We start from the raw sequence: 19,855 nt of genomic DNA on the forward strand, positions 1-19,855 counted from the left end.
TTTCTGGTATACACTGTCCTACCAGTGTTGATATTGTTTACTTCTCACATTTGTGTATTTGTGTTGTTAAAATCGTAACACTTATTGTTTCTTATGGTAATGCCACCATGCTAAATAATTTGTATTGCTCTCTGGGTACTTGTTATTATTGAGTCTTAAAGTTAAGTAGCAGTGTAGCTTGGAATTTTAATTGGGGGATGGGGGTGGGATTAAAAACGTTTTCTTGTTCCCATTCCCTTTCAGGCAGAATTGGACTTTATTATTTTGTTGTTGATGTTGTTTTTTTCTTTCTCTCTCTTTTTTTTTTGTTGCTGTTTTTGTTTCCTTGTGGAGCTGACAGTCAGGATTTTCTTGAAGTTCGAACATTCATATACACTTTGTGATCATCTGTGAAGAGACGTCACAAGGGGAGGGCGGGGGTGGTGGGAAGAGATAATGAATCATCTACTGGAACATGCATGCACGCACACACACTATTGCCTTACCCTTTTCTCGGGGCTTGGGATTTTTGCGATGCTGAATGCGGGCATAGCGGTAGGCGATGCTGACGAGGACGATGGTCAACAGCACATCTGCACTTATAATACCTGCTAGCATGCCAGGCTCAATCTTGTAGCATGACACTGTGCTGTCTGCTGGGTAGACCACACAAAACACATGGTGAGTGGGTGCAAAAAAGAAGCCATGGAAAAATTGAATCAAGCCTGAGCAGAGATGTATCCATTAAACACCATGTTTGTTATTGCGGGTGTTGTTTGCTGTGGTGTAGAACTGCACTTGGAAACGTTTATAATATTTTGCCTTATTTGGCGAGATGACAAACGACAACATATTAGAAACACATTTCATTGTGATGCAAAACAACGCTATTACTACAGTATAATTTGACAGAATTTTATTCCACAATATAAATGGACTCCTGAACATTTTTTATTCTGACCAGTAGCGGACAAAATAAACAACTCCATTAGGTCTACTTGGGTCAAAGTACAGGTCATCGGGGTCAAATGTTACATCAATAAAAGCCAAATTTGGACTTCAGTAAATATGCAAAAGTATTTACATTTAAAAATATTATTTTCAAACGACTTTTCATCGCAACACAGTCTGGTCCCCGAGCCTTCTATATGGTCCACCGACATAAACAGAAAAGCAAGGGCAGCACTAAAATTGTACCCTGAGGAACCCCCAAAAGTACAGCTCCTCAAAAACTGTACTTATACAGTAAATGACTAAATGTACTTCGTTACTGTAGTGTCCACCACTGGTCCGGATCATATGCTTGGGAAACCTTGCAGTAGACCTAATGTGTACCTAATGGTTTGGCTTGTACGTGTCCTGCTGAATTGTGTGTGCTCTTATATCAATGCACTTACCTCTAGAGGCCACAGTCCGGTCTTTAAAAGAGAAAAAGAAACACATCTCAATCATAACACCTCGGCATTTAAAACACTTTACCTTTTGGCAGTCATTATTTCCGGATTGAAATTAGATTGTGGTTTTCCTTCCTGCTCAGGAAAGAAAAGAAAGTAATACCGGTACTTACTGCAAACTAAAGAGAAGAACAGGACACATAATTTGCTCCATGCCATTGTCCCTGTGCTTTGCTGTGGACTTTCTGAAAGACAAAATAAAGAATTAAGCAAATAAAATAAATATTTGAAAGGATAGATAGATAGATTTAATAATAATATAATATAATATAATATAATATAATATAATATAATATAATATAATATAATATAATATAATATAATATAATATAATATAAACCTTCTACCTCCAAAATCATCACTTTTTAGGAGACCCCAAAAACGGCATATTTGTTCAACCATTAACATTGCATCACCAATTAGAGCAAGCCATTTGAAACACGTTCGATTAGTCAATAGTTTGTATATAAAAAAAAAAGAAGAAGAAGAAGAAGAAACAGTAGAACAAGACATTACACAAATGACCAAAAGTGTAGATTAAATTTTTTTTATATATATATATATATATATATATATATATATATATATATATATATATATATATATGACATTTTCCAAATTGTGACTTATGAGGTTTCGGCCTTACGCCAGCGATACGTATTGTAGTTATTTCTCGTATTGTTCAGAGTTTATTGGTGTAAATTCTGAATTATAACTCATGACTTGATGATCAAAACAAATGATCTACGTGTATTATTGTCCCAATTCCGCCATACACTTTTATATGGATGGGCGAGTTTAAATGCTCTTACCTGTTGGTGATGTGTCATCCACGAACCAGAAGATGATGATGTAACTTAAAATGTGTCTGGAGTTTTGACTTTGCTGTCGCTAACAATTGGCCCCCGCCCTCTTTATCCTTTTCAAGGTCGGTTCTCCCTTCTTAACAGTGGAGGGCGCTGTCCGTACAAGAATTCACCCATTTAGTACTTGTACTAGTGTACTGCGTTATAATGCGTTATAATGTGCTGCTTCTCTGAGTGCCAACGGTAGCATACCTGTACACTCACAATCTGTACCTAAGTACAAAAACATATTTTATAGAGCGCCTTAGCACCTGGCAGGAGCATATATGAAGCAGCACAGAAAGGCAAGACAATTTTGATATCTAAAAACAAATAAGAGAATCTTAAAATGAACTCTAAAATGTATATTTAACGGTATTTATTTGTATTAAACTTTCATGTACAATACATTTGCATTTAAGCTTTGAGAACAGTTTTTTTTCTTGAATATTTATTAACTCATTCACTGCCATTGACGGTTATAGACGTCATAAATTAATTTTAACTATTTCCATTAGTTAATTTTTCCCCACTTTTGTTAACAAGAGTATGATTTTTTGTACATTTAGAACAGATATAAAATTTGTGATTAATCGTGAATTAGCTAGTGAAGTAATGCGATTTATTACGATTAAAATCCTGACGCCCCGACTTTTTAATAATCTTTTCTTAAAAAAAATAAAAAAAATAATAATTTTAATTATTTTTTACATTTGATTTTTTAAAGAAAAGATTATTCAAATTTAGGAGCATCGGGCAATTACAATTTGTAATCGTAATTAATCGCATGACTTCACTAGTTTTATATCTGTTCTAATACAATAACAAAAAAATCTAGGTTTTCATAACTCTTGTTAACAAAAGTGGGAAAAATGTTAAACTAATAGAAATGATTTTTTGACGTCTATAGCCGTCAATGGCAGTGAATGAGTTAAGGTACAATTTTCTATTCAACGCTTATGTACAAATACTTTTTAATCGAATTATAATTTAATTCATTTAATTTTCCTATGGCACATTTTTAATGTTCAAACTGTGAATAATGTCACAGTGGCTTACAATAATAAATACACTCTTTTTTTTATATATATATATTAACACTGAGGTAGCCTACTGTATTTTAATGAGACAATAGTTACTGTGCTCCCCGTGCTGTGTAGAACCAGATCCAGAGCGCTACCACTACTGCCCACTAGGTGCTATAAGTGAGCCACTAGATCACGGCATCAAACGATGCAGTGAGAATGCACATTGTCCGCACTCCTCAGTATGGCACAATGATCCATTAAAACTCGTAATGAATCTGACCCGACCATATACATGGAATGCCCATTTTGACAACTTGTCACAAGGTAAAGAAAAACAATTTTGCTGATAAATGTTTCCCTCTTTTGTTAACTTACTGAACACATCTTCTCAATATCTTCTCAGACTGGCAAATTCATGTTAGTCTGATATTCGTTTTCCAATTTGTTACCGTTTTATTCCTAATTTTATAATTTTATCAAATGTAATTTCTATCAATTTACTTATTGTTTTATAAGGTGACCTGGAGTAAGTTTACCCTATCTTTTTTTCTTTTCTTCTCCCCCCCCTTAACAATGGTAAACAAATTAAAGGAAATGTACAGGAGATGAGTTTAACAGTAATAATAACAATAACAATAATCATAATTATTCTATCAAAAGTTATTTGGAAATCTTACTACCCCATTGAGCTATATTTTGTTAACGAAATTACAAACTACACAAAAGTTTTGTGCCACATGTTCCATTGCAGTATGCTTGTTCAAGTTAATCTTTATAATTATTATCTGGCTACCTTGTTTATGCCATGCAAGTATTTAGTTTCATGTTATTTTACCACGTGAAAAGGAAACTTTAGTATTTAGCAAGATATATGTACAGCACTGTATATTATTGAATTTATTATTATTATAACTCCATGACTAACAGTGTCATTAGGTCATTGTGTGTTATGCTCTGCACTTACTTTTATAGACAATATTTCAACATCAATCCTGTACTTTATTATTATTATTATTATTATTATTATTATTATTATTATTATTATTATTATTATTATTATTATTATTATTATTATTATCATCATCATTACATAGTTCTTTACGTGAGAGCCATCTTAGTTAAAGTGGGAAGTACACGCCCAAGCGCATGCTCACAAGAAAGGGCGTGGATAACACACACGCACACACGCGTGTGGGTGGTTCAGTGTGTACAGGCAGTTGTTAGTAGTCAACAACACGCCAGACAGACTTCAGACAAGCACACGTCATACAACAAACATCTGCACGCCGGTCGAGCTGCTGCTGTTCGATCCATCTGATACCAACCAAGACCACGAGCTCAGAGACATGCACTTTGATAAAGGTGAGTAGATTTTCATCACTTTTTTCATTCATGTTCTTCAGTGGACATTTCCAACCAGTGAATGTTGATGTTACTATGAATCCCTTACTCATTATTTTCTTAGTATTTTTGTTTAACATTTTTCTACAACTTCTGTAAAGATATAAATATAAATATAGTGATGGTGTACAGATAGTATGTGAAACACATCTTCTCTGTCTTGCGCTCTGTGTTTTATTTATTTATTTATTCTTACACATTTTTTCATGCTCTCTTAATCTGTTAGACCACAAAATGAGGAAATTGGCACAGTTTCTTTATCTTCTTTCGGTTTGTGAGGAGGGAGGCCACAAGAGAAAGGTCACTAGAATCCCCGTCTTCCCTCCCACACAGATGACTCAGTGTCCAGGGTTTTCCACTGCCGTATTTGAATATAGCAAAGGGCAACCCTAACCCTAACCCCAAGGATCACACGTTTAAATTCCAATGTATGTTCCAACGTATGGACAACTGGCCACCTGCTGTCCAGCTGTATGGCCACTCCATAAAGAATTGTACAAAATGTCGTGCTAAAGTCAGGAATTAATATTCAAGGTCAGCTCAGGGGTCAATCCCGATCCCTCATTACTTATTTAATTGGTCGATAACTTAATACAATAATGTCCTGTGATTGAATGGTGACGTGTAGTCAGCTAGGATAGGCTCTTGCTCCCCGTGAGACTGAAGAGGATAAACGGCATCAAATAACTACGACCCGCTACCGCATGGCATCCAGTCCTGCTTCTCTGCAACAAACTACAACAAACCGTAAAGAGCAAATTCTTGAAATGTTTTTTTGTATCGCATCATGTGACCTAAGTTGACATTTCCATGTGAAGATCAAATGTCTCAGAGTGAGTGATGTGTTCTAGTAGCACCTTTTAAACTCAAGCATGAAATTCAATAGTCATTAGTCATATAAAGTGACCTTTAGTAACGCGACTGCACAAGGACCTATTGTAAATTTGGAGCTAGAAGTTTGCCATTATTTTCTGTTATTGATTTCCTCATATTTTAGTACCACTGAGAAAGAAAACACAGTAATCACCATCAGTTGTGTTTACACACACTCATAGATTTGAATAATAATAAGTTCCCCGAATAATAACTAGAGCTGCGGTAGACTGACACATTCTCATTACGGCATTTGAGGAGGGACACATTTCAATGTCACTCATTGCCAAATTTATATTTTTTTTAACTTCTGCTGCAGACTCCACCTGGAGGTGGTGGCTCTTTATGTGCGATATGTCAGCACGTCCGCCATATTGGATGTGGCCATCGTATTATCCACAAAATCTGCAAATTATAATTGTAAAATGGTGTTACAACGGCCATGTGCAATCAAAAGTAATGGTTCATTCTTAATCCTATGAGCTGTGTCTTAGAATGTAAAATAGGTGCTAAATTCTCCAAGGGGTGTCCCGGGTGTGAGGCATCTTCACAGATCATTGCCACATCAAGGTGTGATTTGGCACCCAAGGCACTCTGCCTTGGTTATATGTACTAACTGTACTATGTACTATTTCACTGCTAGTGGTACCACTGGACAGAACAGTGAAGAAGGACTTCTAGTCTGAATCCCCCCAAAATTTCTTCAAATTCACTTCAAATGAACAGCTAGATGATTAAAACTGAGACACAATTGAGTTTTACAACAGGACAGCGACCCCTAATGCACATCAAAGTTGGTTTTAGAATGGATAAAGCACAACACTAAGATCCCAGAATGATATTCCAAAAGCCCCAATATAAGTCCAATTATGTGGAGAATGCTTAAAAGCTTTGTCTATGCCAAGAAACCAACCAACCAATGGACTCTACAAATCCAGTCACAATCATGTTAGAAGTCTGTTGACGGTGAAGAAAACAAAAAACAAAACATCTAGCCAAGGTGAAACTTACCTCGTGACATTTAAAATATATTAGTTTGGGTGTACTGTATTAAGCTTATTTGTTCTGACTTCTTTTGAATGCCCCCAGTTCTTGATTTAAAACTCACATACGTTGTATGCTATACAAACATTCAACCCAGGAAACAGAACTGTTCAAACAAACCATTAAAAGTCCCAAATGAACACAGCATTACTGCTCATGGAACATCAAAACATCAGACCACAACAGCAACTGTAGTGCAGTGAAGTCGAAAGCAGAGAAGCGAACGTGCCAATGTGACGTCTGCTGTCTGCGTGTCACACTAAAGGAAGATGTGGTTTGTGTTCTGTGAGTTTAACAGAGCAACACAGGACGATGTCATAGAAAAGATTGTAGGCAATCCCATTGTGAAGGTTTTCTGTTAAACCTCATGTGTCAGATCACGGAGTGGAAACGTTGTATGGTGTGTGATTTTTTCCCTATTGTACTCATTTACCTGTCAAAGGAAATATCAACCAAAGCACAGCATAATCAGACAATAATAGATTTAAATAGGTAATGGAGAAACATCAGCGTGCTATAGCATAAATTAATAGATCTTTAATATCAGTATTTCAAAATTTACGACGGCTCTTCTTCTCATGAGTAGGCAGTCTCAGCTGACTTTAGGCCAGAGGTTTTTGGAATGTTGGAGGACCCCACAATACCAGCAGAAAACCCACACAAACAAGGGATGAACATTTCTTTCCCGTTCTTTGACACCGTATAACAAACAAAAGAAGAATAATTATATTGTATATTAACAAAATAAGTCCATTCAGCATGAAACTATATTGTCGTCACACAGTGCCAAAGGAGAAGCCATGCTGCACTCTGCCTACAGTGAAAAAACTATTGGAACAGAAGAGGAAGCGAGAGACGTCCTCAGGGTTTACCTCCTACCCCACAAACGCAACTGGTCCCGCTGGTCAGACTCATAACATGCTTACTGTAAGAAAACGTCTTACTAAGGATCTTTGTATTACTACAGTGCAGAGTACAGTATTGTGTACTACTAACTTTTTTTCTGTATTTATTCTCACAGCACCTGCCAGCACCAGAACAACTGACCTGCTCAGGTAAGCCTTAAAAATAGTACAGTACTACTTTGCAGTCCACCTACAGTATATTCAATGTAGCATTTATGGACATTTCCTGAAAACATCATCATCTGTTCTTAGTAGGCTTCTCTCAATCTCTCTCTCTCTCTCTCTCTCTCTCATTTCTTATTCAGGCGCATCAAGCATCTACCCAGACATGCCAGCTCTGAGCTCTGAGCAGTGGGCCCCAATGCAGGAGTCAGCTCTCTCTTATGACCCCAATCAACCCGGAACAAGCTTTCCCGTGGGCTACGACGTCCCAACAGACACAGATTTCAGCTCCCACCAGCAGCTTCAAGGATTTGCATCTCAATCTTATGTGAGGAAAACGTCCTCTGAAGATAAGAGTCTATTGTGAAAAGCATTTGCATGAATGATTTGAAGTTGACTGACCTGGTGTTCTTTTGAGCAGGAGTGTCTGATGGCAGCTGCACAGGAGAGTGCGGCTTCTACTTGGCCCACTCTGGGGCCGACTCAGGACGCTCAGCCTACTTTCGGGTCATGGCTAGATGCCGGGACACTGGAGAAGGCCAGGATGCTGCTGAGAGACATGGACCACAGTAGAATCATCTGCCAGGATGAGGATGGAGACACGTGAGTGGTCATCTTTGCGATTGTGTGAACTGTACCAAGTATTTGTATTTCGTTACTGTACTTTAAACTCCTTCTTTGTCAAAATAGGCTTGTTACTTTTTCAAGCTCAGCAGATGAGAACATAATGTAAAAAAAAAAAAAAAAAAGATGTAAATATAGAGGTAAGCCAACCGTTTCAGACAGGGTTACGTCGAACAAATTCACAAACACGCTAAGCTCGCTAAACTCGCTAAACGATCCGTCTGTTTTTACGTCGAGCACCTGTCTACGAACATAATACACCATAAGCGCGCACTGCTTCACTCTGACCGTTCTCAGAGTGATGTTAGGGTGTCAGAATTAATTTCCCCAACGTACCCATAGCTAGCTAGGTAGCTGGGTAGCTAGCTAGGTAACTAGATAGATGGATAGATAGATAGATAGATAGATAGATAGATAGATAGATAGATAGATAGATAGATTGACAGATAGATTGACAGACAGACAGACAGACAGACAGAAAGAAAGAAAGAAAGACATTTTAAGGGTGAATGGCTGTTTACCGATGTATTTGTTGTTTTTGAATCGGTATGCTTTTCAACAACGCATTTCCTTTCACTGCAAAAAACATCCAGTCTTTCTGTTTCTTCTGAAATGGTGGTGTTGTTTTCTTTCCACTGTATTGATTACCTTGATAGTTTCCCCCCATTGAACACTGGGTAACAAATGAATGTCCATCGAAGTCATACAAACGTGATGTGACGAAGAAAACTATATGAAAACAACACAGATAACATCAATTTATTCACAACCCACATATTTGTTTACATTTTTATGAATGACTATTTATTACTAGTTTGCAGCCGAACTGTCTGAGTGTGTTGACGTCTGGTAATCGTAGAAAGAAAAACAAAAGTCGGTGAGTTATACGTGGAATATATTCGGCTCTAAAGGGGAACTGGGTCAAATGCAAGCATAGAAGGGCTTCCCACACATTTGTGGTCATGTGACACAATTAAAAAGCCACTCATTATAATAACTGGAGTTTCCAAGTTTTTTTTTTCATGTTTATTTTCATTATAATGATTTTAAAATGACAGCACGGTCTGTAGTGGTTAGCGCGTTTGCCTCACAGTTCTGAGGTTTAAATGTCAAATCTCAGCCACAGCCTTCCTGTGTGGAGCTTGCGTGAGTTTTCTGCGTCCTCCCACATCGCAAAAACATATGTTTGGCTAATTGAAAACGAAAATGTCCGTATTTGAGTTGTTTTTCTATATGTGCCATGCGATTGGCTGCCGACCAGTCCAGGGTGCAAAAGTCAGTTGCGATAGGCTCCAGCTGACCCTCAACAAAAAAGAAAAGTACTATATACGCACAACAACCGATGGATGGATAATTTCATGACAATATATTTATATTTTGCATGCTTTTTTCATGATTATCAGAGTCGAACACTTAAGATACCCGGTATGCGCCGTTGCTTAATTTGTTTTTTTTGTTTGTTTGTTTTGGGTCAGCATCCTGCATATCTACGCTGCTAAGGGTCTCAGGGAGTGGGCCTTTGCTGCGGCTGAGAAGCTGAGGGATTTGGGCAAGCTTGATGCCAAAGAGCACAAAGGCAAAGTATGGAAAAACAATTTTAATACATGGACATGTTCTTGAATTGTGAGCAGACATGACATTATAAAAAAAAGCTTATAGTAGGAAGCTATATATAGTATTATTATTATTTTTTTTTCAGACTGCCTTACTGGTTGCAGTGACAGCAAACCAGCCGGATATTGTTCAAGATCTGTTGTCATTTGGAGCAGACATCAACGCTTGCGACGTCAAAGGACAAAGTGCTCTTCACTTGGCCGCCCACGATGGCTTACCACGAATACTGCAGGTAAGATAAAATGTCAAAATTTGGTGATACTAGTTTCTTAAGGTTTCTGTGTAGATACTCAGTCACCCAGGTCAGGGTAATCCGAAAAAGGTTCAATCGAGGCTTCTGAACTCTTTCTGAATTTCATCTTTAATCCTAAAGTCTTCTTCAGTTCTACATTTTTAGGTGTGTAGTCATTCTGTTAAAGCCTTGTATCAAATGAACATAGCAAAGCATCTAGCTCGCTACTAGCATGTTTGTCAGGTATATAGGGCTTGCTGTGATCATTAATCCTCTGTAAAATTCATAAACAATATAAATGAATTCAATTTCTTCCAGGTAATTCTGTCCAACAGACCCGCAGTCAACCTCGAGGCCAGAGACTTCGAAGGTAATGTCTCACTAGCAACTACATAAGGACATATTTTTATGTTATAATTTTAAAACATAAAAAAAAAAAAAGTTAAACTGTTGCCATCATAACACTTTTACTAATAGTGCTATATTGGATTTGTTTGTTTTATTACCTGAATTTTAACATATTTTTTTTATTTTTCACTCAATTTAGATTTGACAGACTCATTGTTCATTAATTTGTACTGTACTGTAATCGTCGATGCAGCTGTTACTGTACTGATATTGTCATCATTTGTCTTTTATGTCATTGTCTATAGGTATGACCCCTCTGCACTGTGCAGCCATTTCTCACAGTGCCACCATGAAGGCTTTGTTTGCCTGTGGGATGGCGGATGTGAACCTTCAGGCCAAAGCGGCAGAGAAGCTCTCCTGTGTGGAGATGCTTCTCAATGCGGGCGCCTCACCACTCAGCCAGGTGGAGTATAAATATGTAGAGAGCGAGAGAGAGAGAGAGAGAGAGAGAGAGAGAGAGAGAGAGAGAGAGAGAGAGAGAGAGAGAGAGAGAGAGAGAGAGAGAGAGAGAGCGAGAGAGAGAGAGAGAGAGAGAATGCTAAATATATTTTAAAAACTCTTTGACAGTGTCAATCACAATTGAGCACTATCAATTTTGTAGTCTAACAGATAGTAATGGCGGTAATGTTACATCTAGTGAGTGTTATATTAAAAAAAAGGGGAACTACCAAATCTAACCACAATGATGTCATCACTTTTGTTTTCTAGTTATATTTGCATGTTCCAGTGAGATTTAATATGAATTTGTTACGTCCCACACCCCCAATATCTCCCAATTGTCAAATCGCAGGAAATCAAAAGCAGCAAAACGGTGTTGCACTTAGCTGTGAAGGAAGGGAATGTCAATCTGCTCCACTATCTGCTCAGCATCCCCATGCATAATGTGAAAGATTTCGTCAACATGAAAGTGAGTCCACATTTTCACTGTGTGAAGTCGTAGAGTGGACAGCGTGACTCATTGCCCGCATTTCTGCTTCAAGGCACACGGCCACACGGCTTTGCACATGGCGGCCTGTCTCCATGGCAACCCCCGGCAGGAGGAGATCCTGCGGCTGCTACTGAGCAGAGGAGCTGATCCTAGCATCCGCAACATGGAGAACGGCCTGCCGGCGCATCTTCTCCAGAGCGGCCTGCAAGGGGAGCAGGTGAGCTACAATCGATATTTTATATACACGCTTCAACTTTTAATTATTCATTTTTATTTTTGCCTTCATTATGAACGACATGGCCCACCTGTCTCTTTTAAAAATCTAATCATCAGGTTTGATATGGCCGCCTATTTTCTCGAGTGTCCCCAAAAAACAATTATAAACATTCAATATATATTTTTAAAAACGGGAAAGCTAGGGAAAAGAATCCCGGAAAAAAAGAAAGAAAGAAATCTGCGAATATGCAAATCTGTGAGTGCTAAACTGCAAATATGTAGCCATCTACTGTAGTTTTAAGTTGTAATATCACCAATCACCACTAGATGGCAGACACGTCTTAGTTGTGCTTACACTGGGTCTTTTACAACCCTACGCTACAACATGAGTTGGCCTAATAATTTTTGGGTGAATTTGGAATGATATGCAGGACAAACATAGTATCTCAATAATATTAAAATTTTGAGTGAGTTGATTTTTTAAATAAAATGCAGTTGCCTTCAGGGTCACATGTGAACCTGTTTTATCAGTCTAGTATTAGAAAGAGGAACTGCTCAAGCAAAATCCAACCCCAATGATGTCATCCCTTTTGTTTTCTTTCTTGTCTTCACTCTGTTTCCATGTTCAAGCATTTTATTGTAATTTAGTTGTGTTTTCCTGATCACAAATGTATTTTATTGCGGTTTCATGTGAAAGACTGAAACAACGTCACACATTATGGTGAAGTGGAAAGAAAATGATACATGGTTTCCATTGTTTTTCCCCCACAAAAAAAATCATGTCAAAGTATTCAACTCCTTTTTACTCTGTAACTCCTAAATAAAATCCATAACAGGAACTCCCCTTCAGAAGTCACCTAATCAGTAAAGTACGTATACTTTTTGAGCTAATGGCAGTTTAAAGTTCTGTAAAGACCTCAGTAGGTTGTTAGAAAATATAAGTGAACAAACAGGAAGCCAAAGGAAAACACCAGACACTGCAATTAGTTAACCAATTACTTAATAAGATATTTGTAAAAAATATGTAAAATGCACATGAATAAATAAATAAAACATCTAACCAAACACTAACCCTATTATTTCCATAAATACATTTGAATTCACCGGAAAAAAAGAGAAAAAGTAATTCAACAATCCTTATAATATACTATATTCATAGTATGTGGCCCTCAATCACACACCTGTTCTGCATTAATTTCCAATACAATTTATTTATGTTTGTGGTTGTAGCATGACCAAAAGTAGGAAAGGTCAAGGTGTTTGAAAACTTTTGCAAGCCTCTGTATATTGTTTCTTTCAGCTGAAACTCATGCTGAAGAAACGCAGCACTTCGACTCGTCGGCGTCCGGCGACCCCCCAAGACTATGAATGATTGATTGAAAAATCTTCTGTTAAGAAAGGATTTTTTTCCCCCCATGACATACAAGCGTGAAAATCAGAGGCTAATTCACATTGGATTTGAACTCTTACAATGATTCACAATTTAGCTGCTTTTCAAATTGAATATTTATATTTGTGTGCTATTTTCTATGAAGAGGACTTTTTTTTTCAGGAAAAAAAAGTCATGCCTTTTGAAATATATTTAAAAGAAAAAAGAAAGTGCATTTTTATTGTTATTGTTATCATCATTGGAAAAGGATGTTTTTCATATTGTATCTCAAGCTTGTGTTTGTGTATCTCCTTAAAGTTTTCATTTCACCATTTGGTTAAGTCAAAGTTACAAATGCCAGAGAGATGACAACGTTCTCATTTTTCAGAAACTCTTTGATTTCCATGAAATCAACGGTCTGACCTCGAGGACTCTTTGTCATGAGGATTGGGTTGACGGTAATGATAATATATTAGCATGCTGAATTCAATCAGCACATTTACTTACATTGACATTGCTCACGTTGAAAGTGAGCAAACTGTAGACTCGCCGCTCTTCTGTAAGCATCTTACTTATGAATCTGTTTTTACTGTGTAAAACTACTTTTACTTTTGTTTGTTCTGCGTCTTATGACCAAACTTGACACATTCACACATTACATGCTAGTGATGAGTCATGACCTAAACAATTAGTCATGTTTGGGGTGTTCCTGTGATTGTCTACAATATAAATGAGCAGTGTGGGGAAATTGATGCAGTCACAGGAAAGTTATAACAACTGTGACATTCACTCTTTAGGAATACAGAAAGTTCACTTTTAACACCAGAAAATTCCTAACATCTTCAGTGTCACAACCAGAAACCACCAAGAAAGGTCCAAGTTGCTTTTGAATGTAATTTCAGTGAGAAAAATAAATGTTGAGATCTGTGACTCATGTGTGTGTGTTTTTTTTTTATAAAACACCAGCTGACACAACTTTGAGTAACAGGATGTATTTGACAAACGTGGCCACAAATGTATATGTAAAGTATCTCAATCAACTCTGTAATTAGTTAAGTACTTATTGTACTTTACGTTCTGCAGCTAACTGTTAGCATCTGATCAGCCTTTACCGTCAGCGACAACCAATAGCCAACAGGAACTTTATCTGCATCATTTTCACAAGTTCAACACATGTTTTCTCTGGTGTCAACCCCACAAGGAGCTTCACTTACCTGTGGGACCGCTACTGGTATCTTCCATCATGTTGCTGTTAACTGTGAAGCCGACCCGCTATAAGGTGATCAATGCTAGCAACTTCTCCGCTAATGTGGAGTCTGAGAACGACCAAGTTTAGGTGCCATTTTAGGGCATTACAGAAGGCACGAGTAAACTTGTAGTTTTTCAGTAGGCTAAATAGTTTTTCAGTTGTGGTTGATATAGTACTCTTTTCTGGACCAGCCAGTCATTGGACCTTACCATTGTCATCGCAAAGCAAAGACGCTTTTTAAAGAACAGGCTCAAGACACACATTTTTAATGTTGACAAGGCGTGGCAGATTTAGGACGAAGGGGCAGAGATGGGAGTTTGCCACCAAGGCAGATATTTATTAAACATAAAACTCCTTGTTTAGAAGAAAAAACAAAGGCTATAAAATGTTAAACTAAAGGCGCTCCAAAAGGGAGGATGTCTAATCTACAAACAAAACAAAATCACTCCCAAACTAAAACTGTACTGTGGCTATGCAAAGTTACAAACAAAAGTTCACAAGACAGGACAATAAGGCTGAGGACTGTGATTGCGCGAGAGTGACTCTGACGAAAACACTTTGGCACAAGACAGGGAAGACGAAGACCATTTAACACACGAGGGTAATGGGAAACAGGTGGACACAATCAGGAATCAGGGTTGACACTGACACCACATGAGGAAGGGCAAGTGACCTGAAACGAAAGGAGAGTCTGAATTTTCAAAGTAAAACAGGAAATGACAAGATAGTAAAAACCCAGACGAGACAACCTCACCGCGGTGCGACAAACGTAGCTTTTACCTAAGATTTATTTTATGTACTTATTTTATTTATCTTAGCTTTTATTAACTAAATCTTACGTTAATATTCTGTTTTTATGTGTTTGGGTCTATTATTATTTATATTTGTGAACATTTAGTATTTTATATTATTATTCCTCTCTTCTTTTTATTCTTTTAGTATTATTTTTTATATAGTTTTAGCTTGGTCTTATTTTATAATCAATTATTATAGTCTGGTAATTATACTTTTCCCGTGTTTCCTCAGAGGGAGCCCTCTGCGGCAGAAGCTGGGGTTGGGTCTGCTGCCGCAGCTTTTGGCCCCTTTCCTGAGATAGCGTTTTTGTTGCTAGGTTGCGCTGTGCTGAGCCTGTTTTGCTTTGTTTTGAATTTTTGTTTATGCACTTTTTTTTGTGGGTCAGTATTGTGGTGGGCGGTGGGCTGGGGATTTGTTTTTAAACTATGTAAAGCGCTTTGAGTTGCATTTTGTTGTATAAAAGGTGCTACACAAATAAAGATGGATTGATTGATTGATTGATTGATTGATTGATTGATTGATTGATTGATTGATTGATTGATTGATTGATTGATTGATTGATTGATTATAAGGCCTAAAAATAATCTTGAAATGTATGTTCAGGAAACAGGATACAAAATTAAGTAATTAAACAAGCCCTGAAGCTTTGAGTTGAAATAAATATTGGCCTATATTTGATAGGGGGAAAAATGCTACCATCTACTTGTATCATTGAATTTATTTCATCCATTTTCTATACCACTTTTCTAGTTCAGGGCCACGGTCGAGCTGGAATAAATCCCAGATGACTTTGGCCAGAAGGCAGGCTAGACTGGTTGCTGTCAATTACAGGTAAGAGGCAGACACTTTTATTTCACTCACATTCATTGAGTGGGAACCAAAACAATGCCTCAGGTGAGTAAAACACAAATCAGCCACTCTGTTGATTGATAATTTTTTAAAGATCTGATTAATTTCCCCCTCATTTTGTATCTAGCCAAACGGTTACGTTTCCATTCATCCAGATATTTGAGCCTTAGTGGAGACGGGTCCTGTCTGAGTGCCCATGAATAATTAACTTAATGGCAATCATCCAGTAGCTAAATAATATAAATGAAAATAAATTGAAGCTACAAAAACATGTCCATAAACATAGTCAACATCGTCTGTGTTATAACATCAAGAGTCAAACTAAACTTACTTGTGCTTTAAATGAACCTCTTTGTATTCCTGAAGTGTATCCAAAAGAACCTGCCATGAATGTGAGAAACATTTGAGTACATTTTTTATTGATCATCCAGCTGAGGTCCAACAACCATAAAACACTTTTATGCATGTTGTACACTTCTGTTCTCATGACGCCGGCCTCTCTTCGCTTTGACGAAATACTGCATTTGCTATACAGCTGGAGGAGGAACTGCAATGAAGGAGGCAAAAAGAGACATTTAGATTGTTAGAGAAATCGTATTTTACCCCAAACTAGAGTCAGCTCACCCTCTGTCTTTGGTATCGGAGTATCCGATGATCTGCAGGCACAAAAAAGAAGAAATAAAAGACATGAGTGCATTTGTTTTCGGGGTTCTCAAACATGCAACACTGGATCAGGCACATCCATTTTCAGGGGGATCAGATTGTGACATTGTGCATTTAATTAGTCTATACCGAAATTTGTCCAACAGCAGCTTTTTCTCAAAATATATTTATATTTTTGACTCTTGTGTTTTCAAACAAGCGACATGCGATAAGTTTAGACGTCACACTGTACCAACACATGACGAGTGACCGTTCTACAAATATTATTCCACAACTCTGCCATGTCTTGGGGAGTGTGTGTTTAATTGAGGAATGATGCAGGTTAGTATCCTTTGGTTGGTCCACTGCTTCAAAAAGTCGAATTCATACAACATGCACAAGCGCAGCATCCACTAAACACTTCTTACTTGGATGAGGATTTTACACATTTAGTGCATTTGTTACCTGTTTGAGGAATGATACATTGGTTACTAATACGTCAGTGTGTACTCACTGTCCTCTGTCATATACACACATGATCTAATGAGACCCAAGCCTTTGCAAAGATAAGCATAAATGTATGGTGGAAGTACCATCAAAGGATTTTAACAAGATAATCAATATTAAGGTCAACTGTAATATAATAGTACCGTGATTAGTGTTCTAAACCATTGTTTCCAAACTTTATTGAGCTAAGGCTAAACAAATATCACAGTATACCGTCAAATAAAAAAGACACAAAAAGTATATATATATTGAAATATTAATATTAAAACAGTTTATTTACACATTTACTTTAGTTAAAAAGATTACAGAAGATTATCTTCTATGACCGGAAATACATGGACACGCAGCTTTATTGCACATACTGCCATCTAGTGGAAGAGCATTTAATTGTTCTGCTTGTCACTATTCATTGCCGCCAGATACATTTTGAGTAATATCAATCCAAACTGATCATTATCTTTGTAAAGTTATAATTTCTTTGGATCTCATTAGACTGTATAACTAATAAAGAGCCCAATGAGTGTACTACAGTGAAGGTATAAAAGAAGTCAAAACGTACTTAAGGCTATCAAAATGCCAGCCACAAACATGACAATGGCCAGGACAAGCCCTGTGGTCCTCAACGTCTCATCATCTATTAGGGAACATGATCTAATAAACTCAAAGTAGATATTATTGCATACTTTTATTGCGCATAGAATATCTCTTACCATATTCAAAGTCATGATGGTCTGGAATTGTTGCTTCTGTGTATAAAACAAAAACAAAAAAACAGTGTTAAGGGTGGGTGCAGTGCTGTTCAGTTGCAGCATTGGCTCCACAAATCTCTAGAGTGTTCTTTTTTTCTTTTCCTTCCTCTCAATGCTTTTCTCAGCAGAAAAGATGCACAACAAAGAAAGGCGGTGCTGCAGAATCCAGCACCAACACTAGCTATTGTATTATCTTGAGTATATTATTCTGATTTATTATTACCATCTCAGCAAAGAAGCATGGCATCCAATGCAGAAGAATGCTTCATTTTTTTTTAAATGTCATTTTAAATGTATTACACTAAAAATCTCTCTCAGGGCAAATGCAGCAACATTTCCCAATGACACACACACATGCAGAAGAAGTAGTGGGGAGCAGCAACAATACACCATCATGATTAAAAATGCATGGAGGATAGATCCTCCCAAGATAATACCAGCTTGAATATTTTTAAGAACTTAACCCAGCATCAATATTTGTGTCAACTTTTTGACTATGTTCTGGTGATATAAAATGAATTCACTGACCTGTGGTGGCCATGGTTTCAGTGCACAGATGCTGAAGAGTTCCTTCGAGTAATTTGATGTGCAGACTGCAGATGGGTGGAAACGCACTGAGCATTCAGAAGCATAGCAAGCCATCAAGTAGGAGCCCCCTGGTGGCAGTAGTTAAGCATTGCACTTATCTGACTGCAGGCGCAAGACTATGGGAAAGACGCCATTTGAGCGTGCATTCGATATAATTGATATCTAGCTTAAGGTCCATGTACGAGTATGTTGTCTTCACTAATAAATGGAAATAATAAATAATGATTAATAAGTAACTGTCCTATTACTAGGCCTATGTTGTTTCAAGAGGCCCAATATGCACTGCCCTTGTGAGTAAGACAATTCATCACACTAGTAGAACATCTAAGGCACACTAGTAAAATTATTGTCGTGCTAGGAACACCTTTCCCACTCCTGTATGACATTTATGCTTACTACTAAAACAAACAAACAAAAACAATACAGGTTACTAGTTACTAAAGTTGTGTTATGTCACCACTAGTAGTGGGACAATTTTCAACAAAACCAGTTTTGCAACACTAAAAACGAGGGCTGTCAAAGTTAAAGTGTTAATTGATTAATTAATCACAAAAAATGATTGCATTAATCATGAATTAACGCAGATTAATCGCACTTTTAATTTTGACCATAAAAGATCCTTTAGCGTGAGAGCAGATGGCTATGTTTAAGTTAGCACAGGTTGTGTTTGAGCAATAAACATAATTTCATGCATTAAAGTAAAGCATTTAATGAATGTTTGCGTATCACATTTAGAATATTTGTTCATGTTAAAATGCCGGGGTCATTTTTTTCCCATTTTAAATTATGCAAGCAATTAACTGATTAGAAAAAGAGGAGGATGAGCATGTGCAGTGCATCAAAAAATGTTGAAGACGTCCTCATAATATTAGATGTCAACGCATAACCGGTGCTCTTCAAATTTGGTGGGGAAATTTTTTTGATAAAAAAAGGCTTTTTTATTAGGCGATTAATCGTGATTAATCGGATAAAAAAATTTGAATCGTTTGACAGCTCTACTAAAAATACAGTATATGTAGTTGTCTGACTATGAGTATGCCAAATGTGTCCTACTTGTGAGGACAAAGAGTGTACTTGTACATCAAGTACTAGTATGCTCCTTGTCCTTATTTGACAGTTCAGCATACTACTAGTAGAATGACTATGAGTGGAATGACAATGTCTTAGTAATGTTTTTTCCCCACTAGTAGGACAACACATGGGCATGTTGGTGCTACAAGATGAAGTCATTCTACTAGAGTGCAGAATTGTCTTACTAGTGAGGACAGGAAGTGTGGACTAGTATATCACGGACATCAAATAAATGCTGAGGCTTTAATACTGTATGAAGCTATTGCGTAATACTACAACACATTAGCCATAGAGTGTAGTTTGTGTGGACACATGCCGTTACA

General features: G+C 37.2%; 3 protein-coding genes across 11 annotated transcripts; 1 reads left to right on the forward strand and 2 right to left on the reverse strand.

Annotated features, from left to right (window-relative positions):
- Window positions 1–243: 243 nt before the first annotated feature.
- Window positions 244–14,404, reverse strand: hcst (hematopoietic cell signal transducer). Of its 7 annotated transcripts, none has more exons than XM_086077939.1 (6): window positions 14,297–14,404; window positions 8,094–8,270; window positions 1,547–1,618; window positions 1,377–1,397; window positions 486–632; window positions 244–387 (listed from the first exon to the last, which is right to left on the reverse strand). In XM_086077939.1, the coding sequence occupies exons 3-6, from the start codon at window positions 1,590–1,592 to the stop codon at window positions 341–343; spliced, it is 261 nt and encodes an 86-aa protein (XP_085934065.1). In that variant the 5' UTR covers window positions 1,593–1,618; window positions 8,094–8,270; window positions 14,297–14,404; the 3' UTR covers window positions 244–340. The 7 variants fall into 7 exon arrangements, with proteins under 7 accessions (XP_085934065.1, XP_085934064.1, XP_085934063.1 ...); XM_086077938.1 differs by having other exon boundaries at window positions 486–635; window positions 8,094–8,241; window positions 14,297–14,372; XM_086077937.1 differs by having other exon boundaries at window positions 486–635; window positions 8,094–8,238; window positions 14,297–14,370.
- nfkbid (nuclear factor of kappa light polypeptide gene enhancer in B-cells inhibitor, delta) lies at window positions 4,531–13,889 on the forward strand. 2 transcript variants are annotated; one of them, XM_086077925.1, is made up of 12 exons: window positions 4,531–4,668; window positions 7,445–7,551; window positions 7,646–7,679; window positions 7,835–8,019; window positions 8,113–8,294; window positions 9,791–9,896; window positions 10,015–10,161; window positions 10,480–10,531; window positions 10,815–10,972; window positions 11,360–11,476; window positions 11,550–11,714; window positions 13,014–13,889. In XM_086077925.1, exons 1-12 carry the CDS (start codon window positions 4,653–4,655, stop codon window positions 13,083–13,085), a joined length of 1,341 nt encoding a protein of 446 aa, XP_085934051.1. In that variant the 5' UTR covers window positions 4,531–4,652; the 3' UTR covers window positions 13,086–13,889. The 2 variants fall into 2 exon arrangements, with proteins under 2 accessions (XP_085934051.1, XP_085934050.1); XM_086077924.1 differs by having other exon boundaries at window positions 4,541–4,668; window positions 7,409–7,551.
- A 1,962-nt stretch (window positions 14,405–16,366) lies between the features above and the next one.
- fxyd7 (FXYD domain containing ion transport regulator 7) lies at window positions 16,367–19,302 on the reverse strand. Of its 2 annotated transcripts, XM_086079373.1 has the most exons (6): window positions 18,402–19,164; window positions 17,835–17,870; window positions 17,684–17,758; window positions 17,046–17,082; window positions 16,600–16,631; window positions 16,367–16,522 (listed from the first exon to the last, which is right to left on the reverse strand). In XM_086079373.1, the coding sequence occupies exons 1-6, from the start codon at window positions 18,493–18,495 to the stop codon at window positions 16,503–16,505; spliced, it is 294 nt and encodes a 97-aa protein (XP_085935499.1). In that variant the 5' UTR covers window positions 18,496–19,164; the 3' UTR covers window positions 16,367–16,502. The 2 variants fall into 2 exon arrangements, with proteins under 2 accessions (XP_085935499.1, XP_085935500.1); XM_086079374.1 differs by lacking the exons at window positions 17,046–17,082; window positions 17,684–17,758 and having other exon boundaries at window positions 18,402–19,302.
- Between the last annotated feature and the right edge of the window lie 553 nt (window positions 19,303–19,855).

The sequence above is a fragment of the Leptonotus elevatus genome, chromosome 6 (assembly GCF_054856555.1).
Source record: "Leptonotus elevatus isolate MCC_2025b chromosome 6, RoL_Lele_1.0, whole genome shotgun sequence".
Taxonomy (NCBI): domain Eukaryota; kingdom Metazoa; phylum Chordata; class Actinopteri; order Syngnathiformes; family Syngnathidae; genus Leptonotus; species Leptonotus elevatus.

Bases quoted from the DNA above. Each gene is read 5' to 3' on its own strand.
- hcst (XM_086077938.1), bottom strand. From the start codon at position 1,592: ATGGCATGGAGCAAATTATGTGTCCTGTTCTTCTCTTTAGTTTGCA. The intron at 636-1,376 runs GTAAGTGCATTG...TGGTCTACCCAG, and splicing joins CCGGACTGTGGCCTCTAGAG to CAGACAGCACAGTGTCATGC. The intron at 388-485 runs GTAAGGCAATAG...GTCTCTTCACAG, and splicing joins TCCCAAGCCCCGAGAAAAGG to ATGATCACAAAGTGTATATG.
- nfkbid (XM_086077924.1), top strand. The intron at 8,295-9,790 runs GTGAGTGGTCAT...GTTTTGGGTCAG, and splicing joins CAGGATGAGGATGGAGACAC to CATCCTGCATATCTACGCTG. The intron at 11,715-13,013 runs GTGAGCTACAAT...TGTTTCTTTCAG, and splicing joins GCGGCCTGCAAGGGGAGCAG to CTGAAACTCATGCTGAAGAA.
- fxyd7 (XM_086079373.1), bottom strand. From the start codon at position 18,495: ATGCTCAGTGCGTTTCCACCCATCTGCAGTCTGCACATCAAATTACTC. The intron at 16,632-17,045 runs GTAAGAAGTGTT...TTGTGCCTGCAG, and splicing joins TGTGTAAAATCCTCATCCAA to ATCATCGGATACTCCGATAC. The intron at 16,523-16,599 runs GTGAGCTGACTC...CCTTCATTGCAG, and splicing joins TCCGATACCAAAGACAGAGG to TTCCTCCTCCAGCTGTATAG.